This window comes from Coloeus monedula (assembly GCF_965178545.1).
Source record: "Coloeus monedula genome assembly, chromosome: 19".
NCBI classification, from domain to species: domain Eukaryota; kingdom Metazoa; phylum Chordata; class Aves; order Passeriformes; family Corvidae; genus Coloeus; species Coloeus monedula.
Genome location: NC_138799.1, coordinates 6,584,661 through 6,602,049, shown reverse-complemented (window position 1 = coordinate 6,602,049; position 17,389 = coordinate 6,584,661). Strand labels below are relative to the sequence as shown.

The following is a 17,389-nucleotide window of genomic DNA, read 5'->3' as shown; positions in this document are numbered from 1 at the left end:
GGACGTGGATATACCTCTCCCTATGGGTGCCCCTTCCTCCTCCTGCCATATGAATAATGCAATAGAGAAAAGACAATATGAAAAGCATCTGTAAACATCTTTGTAAGCAGCTGACCTGTATTTTTCAGAAGCATTAAAGTAGTGTTTGATTGTATAGCTTTAGTATGTGTGAACTCACCACAGTGTGGCAGAGAAAAATGTAATTGCATGCTGTTATACAGCTACTCTTTACCACAAGATTAGCATAATTTGTAGAAGTGAATTAGTCTGGTTTAATCACTGTAATGAAAGGAGTGGTACCATGTCCTAGACTTGTATCCCAAATGTGTAGATAAAAATAAGCAAAAGCTTTGCAGGGCCAGAGGTCACTAATTGTGATTGCTAAATACTTTTTTTCCAGGTAATACTCTTAATTTAAGAAAATGCTTAATTAGGCATAAATAAGCAGCCATAATTTAAAAGTTAAACTGAAGAGGGCATTGCATGATGTCTCTATTAAAGGCATAGCAGAAAATTACCACTTTTTAAAGACAGTATCTTTCCAGAATCTTAAATCCTCATTTTCCCCTTCCAGTTTTCTGTTATCTCTCATTTAACCAGTGGAGTGGTTGAACTCTTCTTGTCATTGAGAATCCTTCAGACAGAGGGAAAATGACATTTGAACAGATCAGTATGGAATTATGAGTATGGAATTAGCAGTATGTAATATGATGCTGCTGGAGTTCTTCAAAATTTTAATTTTTTACATGTTTCAAGATGTAGGGATGAAAATGTTTAAATTTTTTACTATCTTTTGAATAATGGCAATGCTGTCTTACTCTGGAGGATATATTTCAGCTATCAACCCTTTGCTGTTTAAAAAGAAATCAGAATACTTCCAGTTCTCAAATTTGAAGCCATTGTGATACTGTCTAGTATTACTGCAGTCTGGAGATTTCTGTGACCAATTACTGAGATGAATGCCATTCTATGCTCTGTCATTTCTTTGGTGTCCCTGATTTATCTCTCAATGCCTTTATGACTTTACGTTTGGCTTTTATGTAGAGGCAGAGCAGGTCATGTGGCTATCCAGAGGCATTAGTATGATAATTTTCTTCAAGCTGAGTAGGTGGAAATAATTAATGGACTGCTTTATTGATGTACATAGATTACTGATTCTCTCTGTGGTTCCAATTCCCACAATAAAGTAGCTTGAGATTTTATCTGAGGGACCAGTAATTACACAGGGCAAGAATAATCACTGCACAAATACAATCTAATGCTGTTTTATGCCATTGCCAGGGCCAGTGCTAAGGCTTAAAAATATAAACAAAGATGTGCTGCATGGATAAGTTGACACCTTTCATTTAAATTCATGAACTCTGGAGAAACTTAAATTCAGAGAATCTGTGCTCTTGCAAGTTACAGGCTTGGTGCAGTAAACCAGAAATAACAGGACTGTCTTGCCTAGACTCCACCTCATGTCATTGACAGGGATCAGTAGCAGATATCTTGGGAAAAACAAGCATCTATAAAAATAAACACCATAAAAATTGGATCACATTTGCCACTTTTTGTCTCTCCAAGCCTGATGCAGATTTTAAGCAAGGATTTTGGCAGTTCACATCACTGTGATATTCATCCTAGAGTTCTGTCTGACCTGAATTAATTTGTTCATTTTATCTGTTTATACTAGAAGTCACTTTTCTGATGTTTGATTCTGAGACAGTTTCTCAGATTCATTCCCCATAAAGAAGCTCCTGTGTGGGAACATCCCTTGGCACCTTTTTGTGAGCAGTAAGGAAAAGAACTGATACAGCTTTAGTGCCACATAATGTTCCCTGTGCTGCTCTTACAGCCTGATCACCAGCTGGTCCTACACACGCAGGCAGTGTCCTTGCTTCTCATACTCCTAGAAAAGTTATTGGTGGCTTTTAAGACCTTAGAAAATTGTTCTTCAATATCTTCTTCTGGCATGTCTTATTTTAGTTTTATATTTAACTGGTCAGAGTTTATCACCTTTTCCATATTTCTTATTTGGACAGCATTTTTTGAAAGATGCTCCCTTACTTCCAGCCACCTCCTTTATTTCCTGAATTTGAAGTTTTCTGGCTTCTTTTCCCTGTTTAAACAAAGGCTCAGAACAACCCAGAACACCTTAATTCTGGTGTCCATTTAAATAAGATTCTTCATTTCTATCTAGTTCTTCACTGGGTTACATAAAAATCAACTACACAAGGCTTTTCCTTCCTACAGAGATCTGAATTCAGTGTAGTGGGATACTTATTATACTATCATAGAATCACTAAGGTTGGAAAAGACCTCTGATGTCATAGAGTCCAGCCCTTAACCAAGTACCCCAGCCTGACCACTAAACCATGGCCCCAAGCACCAAGTCTACACATTTTTTGGATGCAAAAAGTGTTGCTTCTATAGTTGCTGCTAAAGCAGAGTCCTTGCCTTGCTCAGACCCAGTCAGTTCACACAGGATGCTTGTCCACAGTCCTTCCAGGACCCAGACCTTTGAGTCCAGCATAATTTTTATTACAGTCAAGCAATTCAGATGTCATACACAGCACACCCCTGTTCCCATCCTGGGGAAACTGCTGGTTCCCCTCAGCACAAATGCAGACTGTTCCCTGCAGGCAATACCATTCTGCTTATCTGCAAGTTTGCTGTCCCAATGGAAGGACATCCTTCTGGGACATCATTCCCTCATTGCTTTCCTCTGGAGAGGGGAGGCTCGTATTTATTTCAGCAAATCCTTGGTACTCATCACCAGAGTAGCTCTCAATCCTTGTTTTATTGTTCTAGCTGCTTTTATTTCACTGCTGTTATGCATAGGTTTGGTAAAAGCCATCAGAATCTCTCATCCTGTTGTGTCATGCTGATACTCAAGCGTCTTCATTTATCTCAATATAAATTGTTCCCAGTAAATTGAAAAGAGCGCAGCTGCAATAAGATACAGACTGAATAAAGATGTCAGAGATTCCTGCACAGGTACAAAATTAAGTAATTCACCTCACCTTATAACACACACACACAAATCTGTTATCCTCAGTGTGCCAGCATACAGAGGAAATAAACTCTGAATTTTCTGTTAGGAGAAGGTTGAAGGCATTGGTCAGACACAAACTTACGACCTGATGTGTGTGGAACATGCTTGCAGCAACTCAGCTTCCAAGCAGTGCAAGTTTAGGGGGATTTAGAGAGGAAGTACAGATGACACAGTTGCTATATTCAGGCTTTGGGTACAATAACCAGGAGCTGGAGCACCTTGTTAAATGAGATTTTGAGCTGGTATGTGGCTTGCATGCAAACTGGAGTCACAGTAGCTCCTGCACAGCACAGGAACTGTCTAAAATGTTTCAGAGGTCCACGCACAAAAAAGCAGCATATTCCACACATGAGTAGATTTTTATGGAAATACAACCTAATTGTGGGAAAGGAGAGACTGTTTCATTAATGACTTAATCCCAAGTAGAACCTTGTCTGCTAGTCAAACTGGAATAAAAAATAATTAATAATTTTATATGTTTTCCTACATTCATATACCTAATTTCTTCAGACTAAACAGTTAATTCAGTATGTATGTTTAATTTAAGCCTTGGTTTCTTACATGAACCTTCTTAGATTTTTCTGTTACGGTTCTGAATACTTTTAAATCACTTTAGGCATCTAAGCAGCAGCACTAATTACTTTAATTAAATGTAATCAGACATTAATATTGCTTAATATCCCCATCCTCTAGTTAACTTAGGTGTGCAGTGTCTAAGTCAGTCATCCTTAATTAACCGTGGGCTGAAGCACAGGCAGAGTCACTCTGATCAGTGGGGTGAGTGCAGCAGTGGGGAACTTTTCTCTTTGTGTGCCCAGAAACAGCAGCAGGACTGGAGAGGTCCTGGAGCTCGAGTCTGGGGTGTTCAGAGAGGAATCAAAAATTTCAGCTCAGACTCACATGTCTGGTGACAGCTGTGACCTTTGCAGGGCAACACCACAACTCTGCAGCTCCCTCTCCTCAAGTTCCAGGCTATTGTGACAGGCACAGCACAGAATGCAGGGTTCCCTGTCAGGAACAGGAATAGCATTGTTAAACATCCCCTCCTAGCAGCTCTTTTCCAGTGCAGCTTTTCTAGGTCAATCCCAGTTACATCATAAATTGTTTAACTATTATCAACTTGAAGGTAATGGGCTGACCTGTTTGGTTTGCTGTTTTGCTGTACTTACCCTTGTCTAGGTTTTTTATTTATTTTAAAAACTTGCTGAAGACTTGTTTTCGACCAATTCCAGGAATATTTCTTATCAGAATGGGGTTTTTTAGTAATACTAGAAACCACTGAAGCAATAGATTCCCCTTGTAATATTTTCCCCCTTGATTCTACAACTCTACAGTTTCATTAACTTGTTTTTTTAAATAACACCACAGGAGGATTTATCAGGGGAAACCAGGGTCTCTCAATTAACCTAAACTTTTATTTTAGGCATCTGTATAAAAGGGATTTTCTCTCTTACAAAAGCTGAAGTGAGCTACTGTGGTATTTCTCTTCAGAAAAAGCACAAGTAATTGTGAGATGGTTTGGTTTTAATTACACTAATTTTATTCAATTTCAGAGCATTAGCACTATTTTTTTAGCATATTCTGTGAGCTTCTCTAGGCTTCTCAGTCCAGAGTGGAAATGGGAATTGACTGGGAGGGCAAACAAAGGAGCCAAAAAACTTTTTAAGACCCTACTGCCAATTTATTTTTCAGATCACACAAAGTTTCACTTACTTTAAGGACCTTCCATCTGACCTTTTTTGGCGGCACACAGGGTTTGTTATTCAAATAAAAGACTGCTGACACAATTTGATATGGGCACCTGCAATTCCACCCATTTTGGGTGCTATTCCCTGACCATTGCTTTCCCATGGTTGTAAAGAATTCCACTATCATCCCTCCTCTGAGATTTTCATGCAGTACATCCTAAGAGGAGTTGCTGAGTTGTCTTTCTCAGGTGTTAAAAAAAAGGTAACTCACCAGCAAATATAAGGTATTAGTAGCACATAGTCACATAAAATTTGTATGTAAGGCAGCTTTAAGCTCTGCTGGCTGTACCATGTCGATTATGGCTGTTAGAATTCACCTGCACCTGGAGCACCCTCTGTGGGCACAGACAGGCTGGCACCAAGAAAGAAAGAGTTTAACCTGAAAATTGAGTTTTCAGATATTTTGTAATAAGAGTTAACATCTGTAGATGATAACACCTGAGCTACTGGAGCAGGCAGATACTCAACAGCTGCAAAACACTTCCCATGACTCCTGCACAGACACTAACAGGGAGGTTTTGCTGTGCAAGCAGCCACCTAAGAATTCCCCAGAAAGTATATCTAATTTTGTAGAAAAGTGACAGGAAATACAGATTAACCCAACCAAAGCTTTATACCTACATACATCCAAACTTTGAAGGCAAAAAGAACTGAGTTCTATGAAACACATTAGGAAAATGCTCACCAAGATCACCCTTTTCCTAGGACTACACTACTCAGACATATTTTCCACCTTTCTCCCCTCCAAGGACTATCCTCTCAATGTGTTAAGCCAAACATAAATGTGAGGTTCAAATCCAGCCAAAATTCTATGTGGCTCCCACTAGAGGAGCCAAAAACTGCAATCAGGAGCAAACATTCACACTACAAAGTCCTGCATCCAACTAACCACAGCAACAAAAAAAGCTTTTTATTGCCCAGGTGGGTTGTTTTCAGCTCCACCCACCAGGCAAAGCACCTATCCTGCCCCAGGGCCCCAGCCTTCCCCAGTCTGGGTTTGGAGGCTTTGTCACACACAGTTTGGACATCAGAAGAATGCTTTGAGGCTTAAAGGCTATGAAAACTTTTAGCAATATGCAAAAAGAAAAAACTAAAGTCAAAAGACTCGCAACAAGATTGTGAAATTTCCAGCTGCTACACAAAACTACAGACCAGTTCTGATAAGGTTGAAGTTGCAGACACAAATCTGAATGTGTTCTTTGTGTATCTTGTGGTTGCACTCTACTCATTTACAGAAATGTTTTCAGCAGCCAAAGAGAAGTCCAGGTTGATCTTGTCTGTAAATTGCAGGTGAGATGCAATGGGACCCTCAGCTGCAGTTCCCTGATAAGAAGCAATATGTAGTTACATTACTTTTTTTTTTTCCAGTTAGGAAAAGCAGGAAGGAACTCAGTTTATCGAGTCAGGGTTTCCTCCTTGTTCCAGGCCATTGCATGCCCTGCGAAGGATTACCCTTCCTCACCACCACAGCATGACTTCTCCAGCAAGATTTCTTTTAAATCAAAACTTTATGTAAAGAAAGATCTGAGTGAACAGAAATAGGTAGAACCTCTAGAGAGCAGTCCTGTTCTCCAGTATCACAGTGTGTGTTTCTCTTACAACATTTCTGTGTATTTTAATGAATTTTTCTAAATATCTTAAGTATTTTTTTTTAAGTTGAGTAGAATAGAAGAGTTTCAGTCCAAGGACACATGGAATATATGCAAAGTTAGCATAAGGACTAGTGAGTCACTAGCAGGAGAAAGCAAAGCAGGCACAAAACTTTAAAAATATATAAAGAAGTTTATTAACAGACCTGAGCAATAGGAATTACTGCTCAGTAAATATTCTGTAATAGCAAAGGAGCTGTTTATTATTGAACCTGGGATTATATCTAAGAGGAAAAGAACCAACCCACCTTCTTTCCTGATACAAAACTATATGAAACCATATGTTTTGGTCTTTGTGTATGAAGTTTTAAATTTCAAATGCAAAATGAATTTGCCTGTTTTCAGTTTCAAAGTATGTGCGCAGACAATCTGACAAGTTTAATTACCTGGCCATCTGCCTGGCATGTACTGCTCCAGTCTTTCCAGACTTCCCTTAAACTTGCACTTTCTTATATTTTGCAGTGCCCTCCTTTTGGGGTTTGGTGAACTCAGCTTGGAATCTTTGCTCTGTTGGGAAAAGGCAGTCACCTGTCAATATTGAAACCAGCCATATGATTTTTGATCCCTTCCTAACTCCTCTTCGCCTAAACACAGGGGGAAGAAAGGTAGGTGGTCTGTCCTGTTCTGGTGTACAAAATAAATGGATTTGGTAGATTTAAAAAAACCTTTGCTATATTTTATATTTCTAAAGCATATACTTTTATCTGGCAGCTCTGAGGCAGAATAACAATGTCGTGTGTTTTTATTAAAGATACTCCTGAAATAACTGAATGAATCAATTCTGTTTATCCAGCTGAAGGGTTGATATTTCAATTCTGAAATTATTTTATAAATAGAACATCTTGAACCTGTTAGCAGTCTTGGCAATAGTCATTTGTTTATAATGGTTCTGTGTTGCTTTTTCTTATGTTGGGGTGCTTAAAATGGTATTTTAAAGTATTTATTGCTTGTTCCATGCAGTTGTCTCTTACCCAATCTGTGGTACAGACCAATGCAGGTAAAGAGGCACCATGAGTTACAATATCAGAGCAAGCAGAGACTCCAAAAAAAGGTTATCTGAAAATCATTTATCTAACCTTGTTGTCAGAACAAACAAGGTGTCTGCTGGAAACAGCGTGACATTCTAGGAATTTGGTCTGTGGAAGTACATGGAGGTTCTGGTGGCACATGTGCAAATACATCAGAATTGATGTGGGCTTCATCACAGAAATCATGAAATGGTGGTGGTGTTATTATTGAAGGACAGTAATGCTTCCAACTCTGGCCCAAATTTCAAGGTAATATATACATTTTGCTTTTTAAACAGAAATGTATGGAGGGTTTTAGTTTTGATACAAAAAAACCCCCAAAAAACAAAACCTCAGAGTTTTAATAACTCTGCTATTTACGTAAAGACTTACACGTCACGTTATATATCTAAATTACAGAATGACAAACATGAAATTCAAGAATGTGGAAGTTGTCAGTGAGTCAAATGCAGGAGGTTCAAAATATTCAGTGTCTCCAGCAATTCTAAGAATTCAGTTGGGTTTTTGTAGCAGCTCAGAGTGAAGCAAATGTCTGATTGTTGATAAAATTTGGAGGCACTAACAAGGTGGGAGATGCTGTATCAGTAATGAGGTTCTTACCATGTTCACAAACACTGCCACTGATGACCTTCTGTCATGTTACAAGGCCAGGATTTGTTCTTGGTGTGATTTGTCTTAGAGAGTTTTCCAAAATGGTTAAATCCAAATTCTCCTTTGAGAAAAAGATTGCAATTTCGATGCCTTAATAAAAATTCTTCATTCATAGTTAAGGCTTCAGTGAGAATTTGATTTGGCAGATAGTATATTTGTGTTCCCTTCCTCAGTAATGTTTTTTGTATGTTAAAAATAGAGGTGTGTTTCATATGGGCTGAAGCACTTCAGCTCTCAGAGCTCTGAACCAATTGCTATGGCAGCCCGGGAGTTTCTTAGACAAGACTTAACTGTGATTATGCTGTACATGAAAGGATTTTGTGGAACTGATCCTAAGAAAAATGATGAATAAATAAAAAAGGGATTTGATGTGGTTTCAAATCAAAGTTATAATAAGCTAGCTTACATGCACAGTGAACAAGAGAGACAGCTACTTGCACACAGAGTCACAATTATAAACCTCTTTTGGAAAAGGGGATGGGAGGAGACTCAAGCTCTAAGAGAGCAAGATGGAAGGAAATATATTTCTCAGTTCTGTTGTTCTTGGAACAGTAACTTCAAATTCTTTAAAAATTTTTTTGCTATTAATTTAGGAGTTCAGTTTTATCTGAGTTTGAAAAATATTTATTTGATTTTGAAAGCAACATTTCTACTTTGTGTGCTTCACTTTGGAAATTAACTTCTGAGGAACAGAAGTGGCTCACTCACAGGAACAGAATCCAAGACCAATGTATGATCACTGTCTTAATACTTCCTCTTACCCCTTTCAGTCCTTGCCACTCATTTCCTCTGGGCTTTATTTTTAGTGGGGAGCATTGCTTAATTTCTGTAAACCAGTTACCTGTTTAGTTCTCCCTTCTCACACCTTGGCAGACCAAAACTGTTCCATTCCACTACAGAGTTTGTGTCTAAAGTTTCCACTTAAGCACATCCCTTTCTGGTTCCTTTAGATAGTTTATTTTATTTCAGTGTTAGTAGTGGAAGCCTTTTAGTAAACCAGATTGAGACTTTCCTACAATTTTTTAGACTGCTTGGAAATAAAGCAATATTTTTCTTTTTCCTGAAGAGAAGAAATGGTCTGACAGGAGGGTATGAAGGACAACATCACTGTTTTCCTACCCTGCAGCCTACAAGGGGAGGAAAGCCCAGTCTGTGGCCTGTCACACAGCAGGTGACTTAATGGTTACTTCTGGTCTGAGGCTAAGAAGAAAATTCTTCCCATTCTATTCAGGAGAAAAAGGGATGGCAGTGCTATTTGCCAAATACTTATACCTCTTTGATCCAGTTTTTTGCAATAAGGTTGTGGGGAGCAGTGATATATTGCTTTTAGTGCTGGCCAACGACTGCAGGGCAGTATCAGTTCACACATTTACAATTCAAGCACCATCAGATGTTATTCTGAGTTATTCTGTATGTGTGATTCTTCATTTCCTGAGAAAGTGGCTTTTCAGGTCCTGAAGTCTTGAGTGTCATTGATACAGATAATTGGATTTCAAGATCCAGAATCTCAGCACAAGATATTTAATGAGTTTACATGCAGATAAATTCCCCAAAAGAAATGCTGCTTTTGAGGAAACTCCCCAGGTTCCAGTTCTCTCTCAGGCCCAGCTTTGTCTCTTGGTTATCCATTTTAATGAATTTAGCAAGCAGCCCATTTCAGATAAACAGCCCTTTCTGATAAACAATGCCAGCCCTTATTCATTTGCAAATCACACTCCTCCATGTCACAAAGAATGGTACCCTTTACTTTCTCTGCTCTTTTTGCCTTGGATTCACTTAAGCACTAAAGCAATCAGCACAACGGAGTATCTTACACTTAGGCAGGAAGCAAGTGGGTTTCCGTCTCCAAAGCAGGGATTTCCAGCCTGTCATGGATGATTGTGGTGGATGAACAAACCACCCCACTTCCCACTGACCTTGTCCTTTGCTGGGATTCCTTCCTCTGTGCAGCACTGCAAGACCTCTGCCTTTGGTCCCCCAGATTTTGTCCCTTGCCTTTCTGTAGCCCATCTGTCTTTGGTCTCCTGGTTCCCTTTGGACTTAATTTCAAAAGCCCCATTTCTAAAATTCCTTAATAATGAACTACAGTTCTTGGCCATACTTATTTTTTTCTTTTTCTCCTAAAAACATGTTGAGCAGCAGCATTTGCTTTAGACACCAAGTGCATCCCTGCCAATTAATTAAACCTTGCCACATCAGTGACCTTACGTCTTATGAATCATTGTAGGTCACACTCAAGAACTGAAATTGTTGCGTAAAGCAGGTAAGGTCCTGTTTAAAACTACTTGATTTTTAAGGTAGGCAAGGACATTATACCTGTTGTTGACCTCTGGGGAAATAAAAGGAATTGATGTCTGCTGGCTAAGGACTGTTTCTCTATAGCTCAGTGTGCATAAATGGATGTTACTCAGCAAGATCCACACATCTGCCTGCTCACATGGAGCATTAATGAATGCAATCACATATTACTTAAATTAGTATCTTTATAAATAATTGGTTCATTCTATGCATCACAATATAATGGCAACATTTAGCAGCTTCTAAACTAAAACAGGGTAGGAGAAAAGAGATTTATGGATTGAAATCAGTTAAATGGTTTCTGTGCCAGCTAGTTCTGATTCCATGCTGTTCAATCAATTCAGAGTATTACTAGCATTTTTCTCAAGAGTGCAATATATGAAAACTGCCAAGCTTTGCTTTGGTGATTACTAAAAGGACAGATACTGCTATGAACCATATTTCAGCACTGCAGGAATATAAAAAATGAATTGTTAGAAATGGTCCAGGAGGAATGGATAGCAATAAGACATCAATGTCATCTGTAAACTGACTTGTGATAAATTTTTAGAGGTCTTAATAATATGATTTTTGATTTAGAGTGGCTTTGGAAAGTCAAAAGTCTGATGCAAACATCAGAAACTTTAATGAATAAAAAATGAAACATAGTACTGCCGCTCAAATATTTTTTTAACATTCCTAATGCTTCTGCAGTTCTGCATGTTCTGGAATGTGTTAGTGAGTGACCTGGTAGTGGAACCTGCAGGTTAAAGTAATTTGTTTATTCACCCTCATCATGGAATTTAGAACAGGACAAAAATGCTGCGTTTTATTTCAGAGGTACCTGCAGATTTTGCTGTTAGTAGATTGTGCATAGGGAAAAACACATTCAGGGTCTACATCTTACCCTATACTGGGACCTCTCTTTCCTTATTGCTTCAGTTGTCCTTGAGATTGCATCAGTTCGGAATATGTGAGGTCTCAGATGGGCATCTTGGTGTGTTCTCACTTTCTGGTTGTCTCTGACACAGATCACCCATGAAATGAGTCCTGAACAGGCACAAGAACATCTGCAGCTTCTTCATAGCATAAAGGGGTTTTTTGCTCCAGTGTAACTACTCTGCTTGACATTTTATCTTGTCTGGTGCCATAAAACAAGCTCACTGCTCTGTCGTGGGAAATTTCCTGGGAGATCCTAGACCTGGAGAGCGATTCAGTCCCCAAACAGCACTGTAGCCTCACATTGCGCTCGGGATACGACTTCAATTTGGCAGCAGGACCTTTCAAATCACGTGTTACTGTCTCTCAGCTGCAGTTGCATGGTGATTCAAAGCAGTCCGTGGTGTCCTAGCACAGGTGCCTGTGCTGTCCCTGGAAATGCACTCAGTGGTTGTAATCAGAAACATCAACAGGATCTGCTTTTCTGGACACTGGGCAGCAGATCCATTAGAAGGTTAAAGATGTTATTGAAGCTGAGCTAACAGATCCCAGCCAAAGGTCTTGCCCATCCTTTGTCCCTCCTCATGTTTATTTCAATAAGTTGCTTTCCACTTTTCAGTCCCTAATGATGAGACTTAGAAAAAAAAGATTGGAGCAGCAGCTGGCCTCTAGCTACAGTTTGATATATTCAAAGGAATTTTCACATTTGCCCACACTGCTTAATGCCCCTTTCCTTTTTACTAATAGACACCGTGTGCTGCATGGATAGTATCTTATTTGGATTTATTTCATCCTGCACTTAGGTCTATTTATAAACCTAGATATTTATTTCAAGCCTTGCAGAAGTAAAAGTAACATATACCTTGTCTGCGTACGTGATTCTCTACTTAGGGCTGTAGTCACTAGTACGAAAAAGGCTGAAGATTTTTTTCTCTCACACTGATCCTGTTGTTGTAGTAAAGGTGTGCGAGTCTCCTCACACCATATGCTTTAAATGAAATATAGTTTTGTATTTTAGCACTGTTAAAACACATTTCCTGGACTCAAAATGATGATTCTTTGCTTTTTTTTCTTGTTACAAACATTAATAAATGTATGACATATTGAAATGTAGTAAAATATAATAATATGTTACTTAAAGTGGGTATTTTTGACACAATATCTATGAAATGTTGTTAACTGAGAGCCCACTGTAATGGATGGGCATGTTCCATGTCATTTTGTACACAGAATTTGAAGCATATTATCAAGGTCAGGATATCTGGGGAAGGTGCAGGCATGTCCAGGGTTGTTTTTCAGCTGCCACCAGTTCAGGAGGCAAAACCCTTGCCATGCCAAACAGAATTAGTAAGAATCCATATCCCTCTCCTCCTGGTAAATCCTGACCTCAGCATTTACAAGTTTGTGTCTGCAGTTCAATGGCAAAAGGCTGCAATTTCTGTACATTGGAGATTTCTTTTTCTTCTCAGAAGGCAACTGTTGGTTACCTGTTCTGGTCAGTCCATCCTTTAGGATGGTGCCATTCAGGACTTTGAGTAGCTACGTTGCTATGTGGCTGCCACCCCCTGTGTCTAAAATGGCTCTGGGATTCTGCAAGTGTGGATTAGCACATAAGTGGGGACTTGATAATGTGTGTAAGGTGTCAGCTGCCCATCTGGGCAGGTGCCACACTTTGACTGAAGCTGTTTGTGGCAGCAGGGTGCTGATCCAGCTTTCCAAAGAGCTCGGCAAACAGCAGGCACAGGGATTTCTGGTGGCAGCTGTGAAGTGGGAGCTGTCAGGGCCTCAGTTCCTGACAAATTGGACGTAGCCATTAACGAAGTGAGGGAAAAGATTCTTTTTTTTTTTTTTTTCTCACTTTCATCCAAAATGGTTAAATCAAGAAATCACCACATATTCAGCAGGGATTTCTGCCTTGCAGCTGGAACAGGTACTGTGTGAGACACACATCAGCTCTGTTGTGAGATAAATGATGCTGCTGCCAGGGTAAAAAAGGTGCCATTCCCAATTCTGAGTAGCAGTTTGGTGCTGGATAGAAGTGCAAGTTCATTGTTTCTCCTCCCAGAACTGTTAATCTGTGATGGTTGAAAATTGAAGCAGGCACAGTTTGCTTATAGATGGAAGAATTAAACTATGTATTTTAGGATTAGATGCTAGAAAGGAGCTTAAGGGGAAAAACTGAAAAACTGTCGTCAATGAACGGTATCTAATAATCAAAAACAAATCTGTGGATCAGCAGCTCCTCATCTAATTGGGATCTGGAGGGTGGAGCAGTGGAAACATTTAAGCTGTGTGTCATCCAGCAGGCTGAGGGAAACCATCAGTACATGGTTCTGCAGCAGAGGAGGAAAATGTACATAAATTGGGGGTAAGAAACTGTTCTTACTATAACAGTGTGTGTTACAGGGGCTTATAGACCTTAGAAGAAAACTGGAAAGATGAAATAATCCTTTTGCATGTACCCTTTTTTATTTGGGATGTGTTGTTCCTGTACAGAAAGTGACAGAGACTCAGAGCTCGTAGTGGTACTGTTGGTGTGTGGTAGCCCTGTGTCACTTAGGTAAGTGTTTAAATCAGTAACTCTTTGTCTGTGTTATGTAATTTCCAACTGAATCCATTAGAAATAAGCATTTTTACCTCCAGCTTTTTTATCAAGTCATTGCTTGTGTCCCTGAGCAACAAACAGACCCAAACTACCAGGGTAGGTCTGACAATGGAAATTTTAGCTTTTATGATGGGAAGATAAGAGAAGAAAGTTTAACTTGACTGCCAAAAATCACTGAGCAGCTTGTTTTAACTGGAAAATGTGAAGAAGGAGATGAAAATAAACATTTTCTCTTGTAAGCTTGCATAGAAGAAGAATGTGTTCTGCATTCTTATTCACTGTAACAACTCGGTGCCACCTGTCTCAGGGAGGCTGTTCAACAGGAGAGGATGTTTCCCAGAACATGTCACGCTGCCACATAGACGCATTTGGGATATACACTGGGATGAGGAGGAAGGGGAAGGGGAAGAGTGGGCAAGGGCTAATAAGGACAAATTGTGTCTCTTTGCTCTCTGTGGATGTTTACAAAGGAATGCTTAAAAAGAAAAAAGAAATGGCTTTAGCCTTTATTCCTTTATCCTTTCTTCTGTGCCCCAGCCAGCAGCTGGAGGCAGCACATCAACATTGTAATTTGCTGCTGATGGAATTAAACCTGTGCACTCACATTTCTGCAGTCCCCCTTTTCCTGCCACTCTGCAAAGAGTGCAGAGAAACCTATCACAGATATGACTTTAAATCCCAGCATCTTCCAGGGCTATGCCAATGGCAGCACAGCTGTGCTGAGGAGGCACTTAAAAGCTCCTTTGAAGATCCTTTGCCTTCACTAAGTATTTAGTCTTAACCATGTATTTCATCTAGTTCTGTATCAGGTAGCACTATTTAAGACCTCTACTCAAAGCAGCGTTCAAATGTACTGAGCAAAGAAGCCTTTGAGGGGAAAAAAAAGGATTAAAATGTGAATTGTTTTTAATCATACAGATGTACTTATGATATTGTCACAGCCCTTCCAAATAACTGTATTTGTGTGTTTTGTTTGGTAAAGTATATTATTTATGTGATGGACATGAATAGCTACTTTTGAGTGACTCAAATGGTGCAGATACACATTTGTGATCGCTTCTTTCAGTGCGGTACTAAAAACCACAGGGCTGCTGTGGTTTCCGTAGCTGGAAGATAGATTGGGATGTAAATCCCTGTTGGACAGATATGGGGCTATTTACTGGGTATTGCTCAATTAGAAGCACAGAAACACTGTTAAAGAGCCCTCCTGGTTTGATGTTGCCCAGGGACATACTGAATGCTGGAGACAGAAGCTCTGCCCTCTGAACCTCCCTGCCAGGATGGATTTGGCATGGATAGAAGGCAGTGATATTGGAGATCCTTGGATTCATCAACCACAACAGGAAATCCATGCCTCTAAATCTCAACTCCAGGCTTAAAACTTTGGCACTTTGTCTTGTCTATTAGAAACCACCTCAGTGCAAGTAAACCACTGGCTACCCATGACCAGATGGATGTTGCATCCAGGTTTTTCACAGTGCTTACACCACATTTCTTTTATAGATGGATACTTACAGAATATTGTTCGGAAGTAAAGGGATGTATGCCAGTTTTGGACAGAATATTCCTCTTACCAAGTTTTGTGCCACCTACTTACCCATTTGTCTCAACCTAATCTCCCAAGTCTCTGAACTAGCTACATGTGATTTTTGTATCTTGTTTGATTTTTTGAGAGGTCTTTTTGTGACGAGTCTTCTGTTAACACAGAGTGTTCCATAAGCAGAAGAAATAATGCAGTGTGGTTTTCTACAGAATCTCATTTTAGCTTCTTTCATTTTAGCCTCTGTCTCCCATTATCACTTCTCCACTACTCCACAGATCCCCTCATTAAATGACAAAGGCAGAAGATGCTGTGGCTATTTCCAAGTTCTTTGTGCCAGTGGATGCTCCTGCTGACTGCCCAGTTGACTGCTACTAACAGGAACTCTATAATACTCTGTATTATGGAGTTTTACCTGCCTGGTCCTCAGCACAAAGTTGGTTTGCTCTTTTCTTCTAGCCAATTTTCACAAAATACTGAGATTTCTTCTTTGTCAGAGCTGGATGAACTGGCCAGGAGATAATGGAATTTGCGTGGGGAAAATAGGAAACTCTTCCCAAAACAGTTTGTTACTATTACAATGAATTATTTGCAGTATATTTAATCATAGGCACTTACTAAAAGCAGTGTCTGTGAAGACAGGAGCTAAGGAGTTAAGTGACAAACAGGGAATTGTACAGGTAGATGTATATTAAAGGAAGAAATTGCATATCCTGCAGGTTGCCACTGATCACATCACCACAATAGTGTTTGGCTGCTGTTTTCTCCAGCAGAAATGCATCATTTTCAGTATCTTTCAGGGAGCACAGCACTGAGGACTCACCATCATAAGCAAAATGAAGTTAATAAATTAATAAAAATATAGCATTCCTTGGATAAAAATCTTAAGGAGTCTCTCACCCTAAGGAGTTTTCCTTCTAGCTTTAGAAAATCCTACAGCATTTGCTCATTAATGATCTGCTATTTCCTTACAGTTGTGATAAATGTCAGTCAGGGAGGTAAAGCAGCACAAAGCCTTCTGAGAGCTGCTGCAAACTGCAGTGCAAAGACACTGTAAGGACTGTGGGACTTACCCTGAGCAAGGGCACAGCCAAAATCCTCCCTAGCTCCATGGTCAAGGCTCACAGGCCAAAGGGGCACGAGGGAATCTGCTCAGAAGTACCAAAGCCAGCTCAGAGAACCAGCAGAGGAATCAGTTAAGTTATGAAAACAGGGTGTCTGAGCTTGCACTGCACAGCTGCTCTGGAGCTCATCCAGCCAGCCACAGTGGCCATTTCTGCATTCGTGCCCATGGCTTGGGGGAAACCTCTGCCCAAACAGCAGCGTATTTGTATGGACTGGTATTTTTCAAATGTCATGTTCTTTAAATGCTGTTTGAAGTTGAAGGTTTGCTCAGTTCCCCTTAGAATATCACTGCAAATATCGCCAAGATGTTTATATGTGTCCAGCTGCTTCATTGCCTCCTTTTCCTCTGCTCCCAAAAGAGTGCAAGGAAAGAGGAGAAAATATTTAGCAGGGAGAAGTCTGAAACCATTTTCATGATGAATGCTCACCTCTGCAAGGGAAGGCATAATATCCTCATGAAAGGACCAATCCTTCATTCTCAGTGACTGTTGTGTTGTGTGTATGGCTGCCTGGATTGCTGATCGTTTCCCCTCATCCCCTACAAAATAAGCCAAAAATGTAAAATCAGAAACACATTTATGAATATTTTCCTCACCACAAATTCTAGAATATGTTTGTTCATTGAAGGCTGCGCTAATGAAAACCTCTACAAGGTTATCTTGGTTTGAAAGACCAAGGAAGGTGGGAACCTCTCCTGGAATGGAAAATGGAACCCCCTTCCCTCTAAATTAATAGAACTTTGAAATTAGCGGGCTTTCAGGCAAAGACACGGGAAAAGGAATAGCAGTTC

The 17,389-nt window shown here is 39.8% G+C and overlaps 1 protein-coding gene across 1 annotated transcript in view; it reads left to right on the top strand.

Moving 5' to 3' along the window:
• Positions 1-17,389, top strand: part of CA10 (carbonic anhydrase 10) — a gene marked incomplete at both ends in the record, with an annotated part of 185,804 nt that overhangs the window by 67,153 nt on the left and 101,262 nt on the right. Inside the window, one exon of the mRNA XM_082294323.1 lies at positions 6,897-7,039. Coding sequence (XP_082150449.1) covers positions 6,897-7,039 — 143 coding nt within the window. The remainder of the gene's footprint in view (positions 1-6,896; positions 7,040-17,389) is intronic.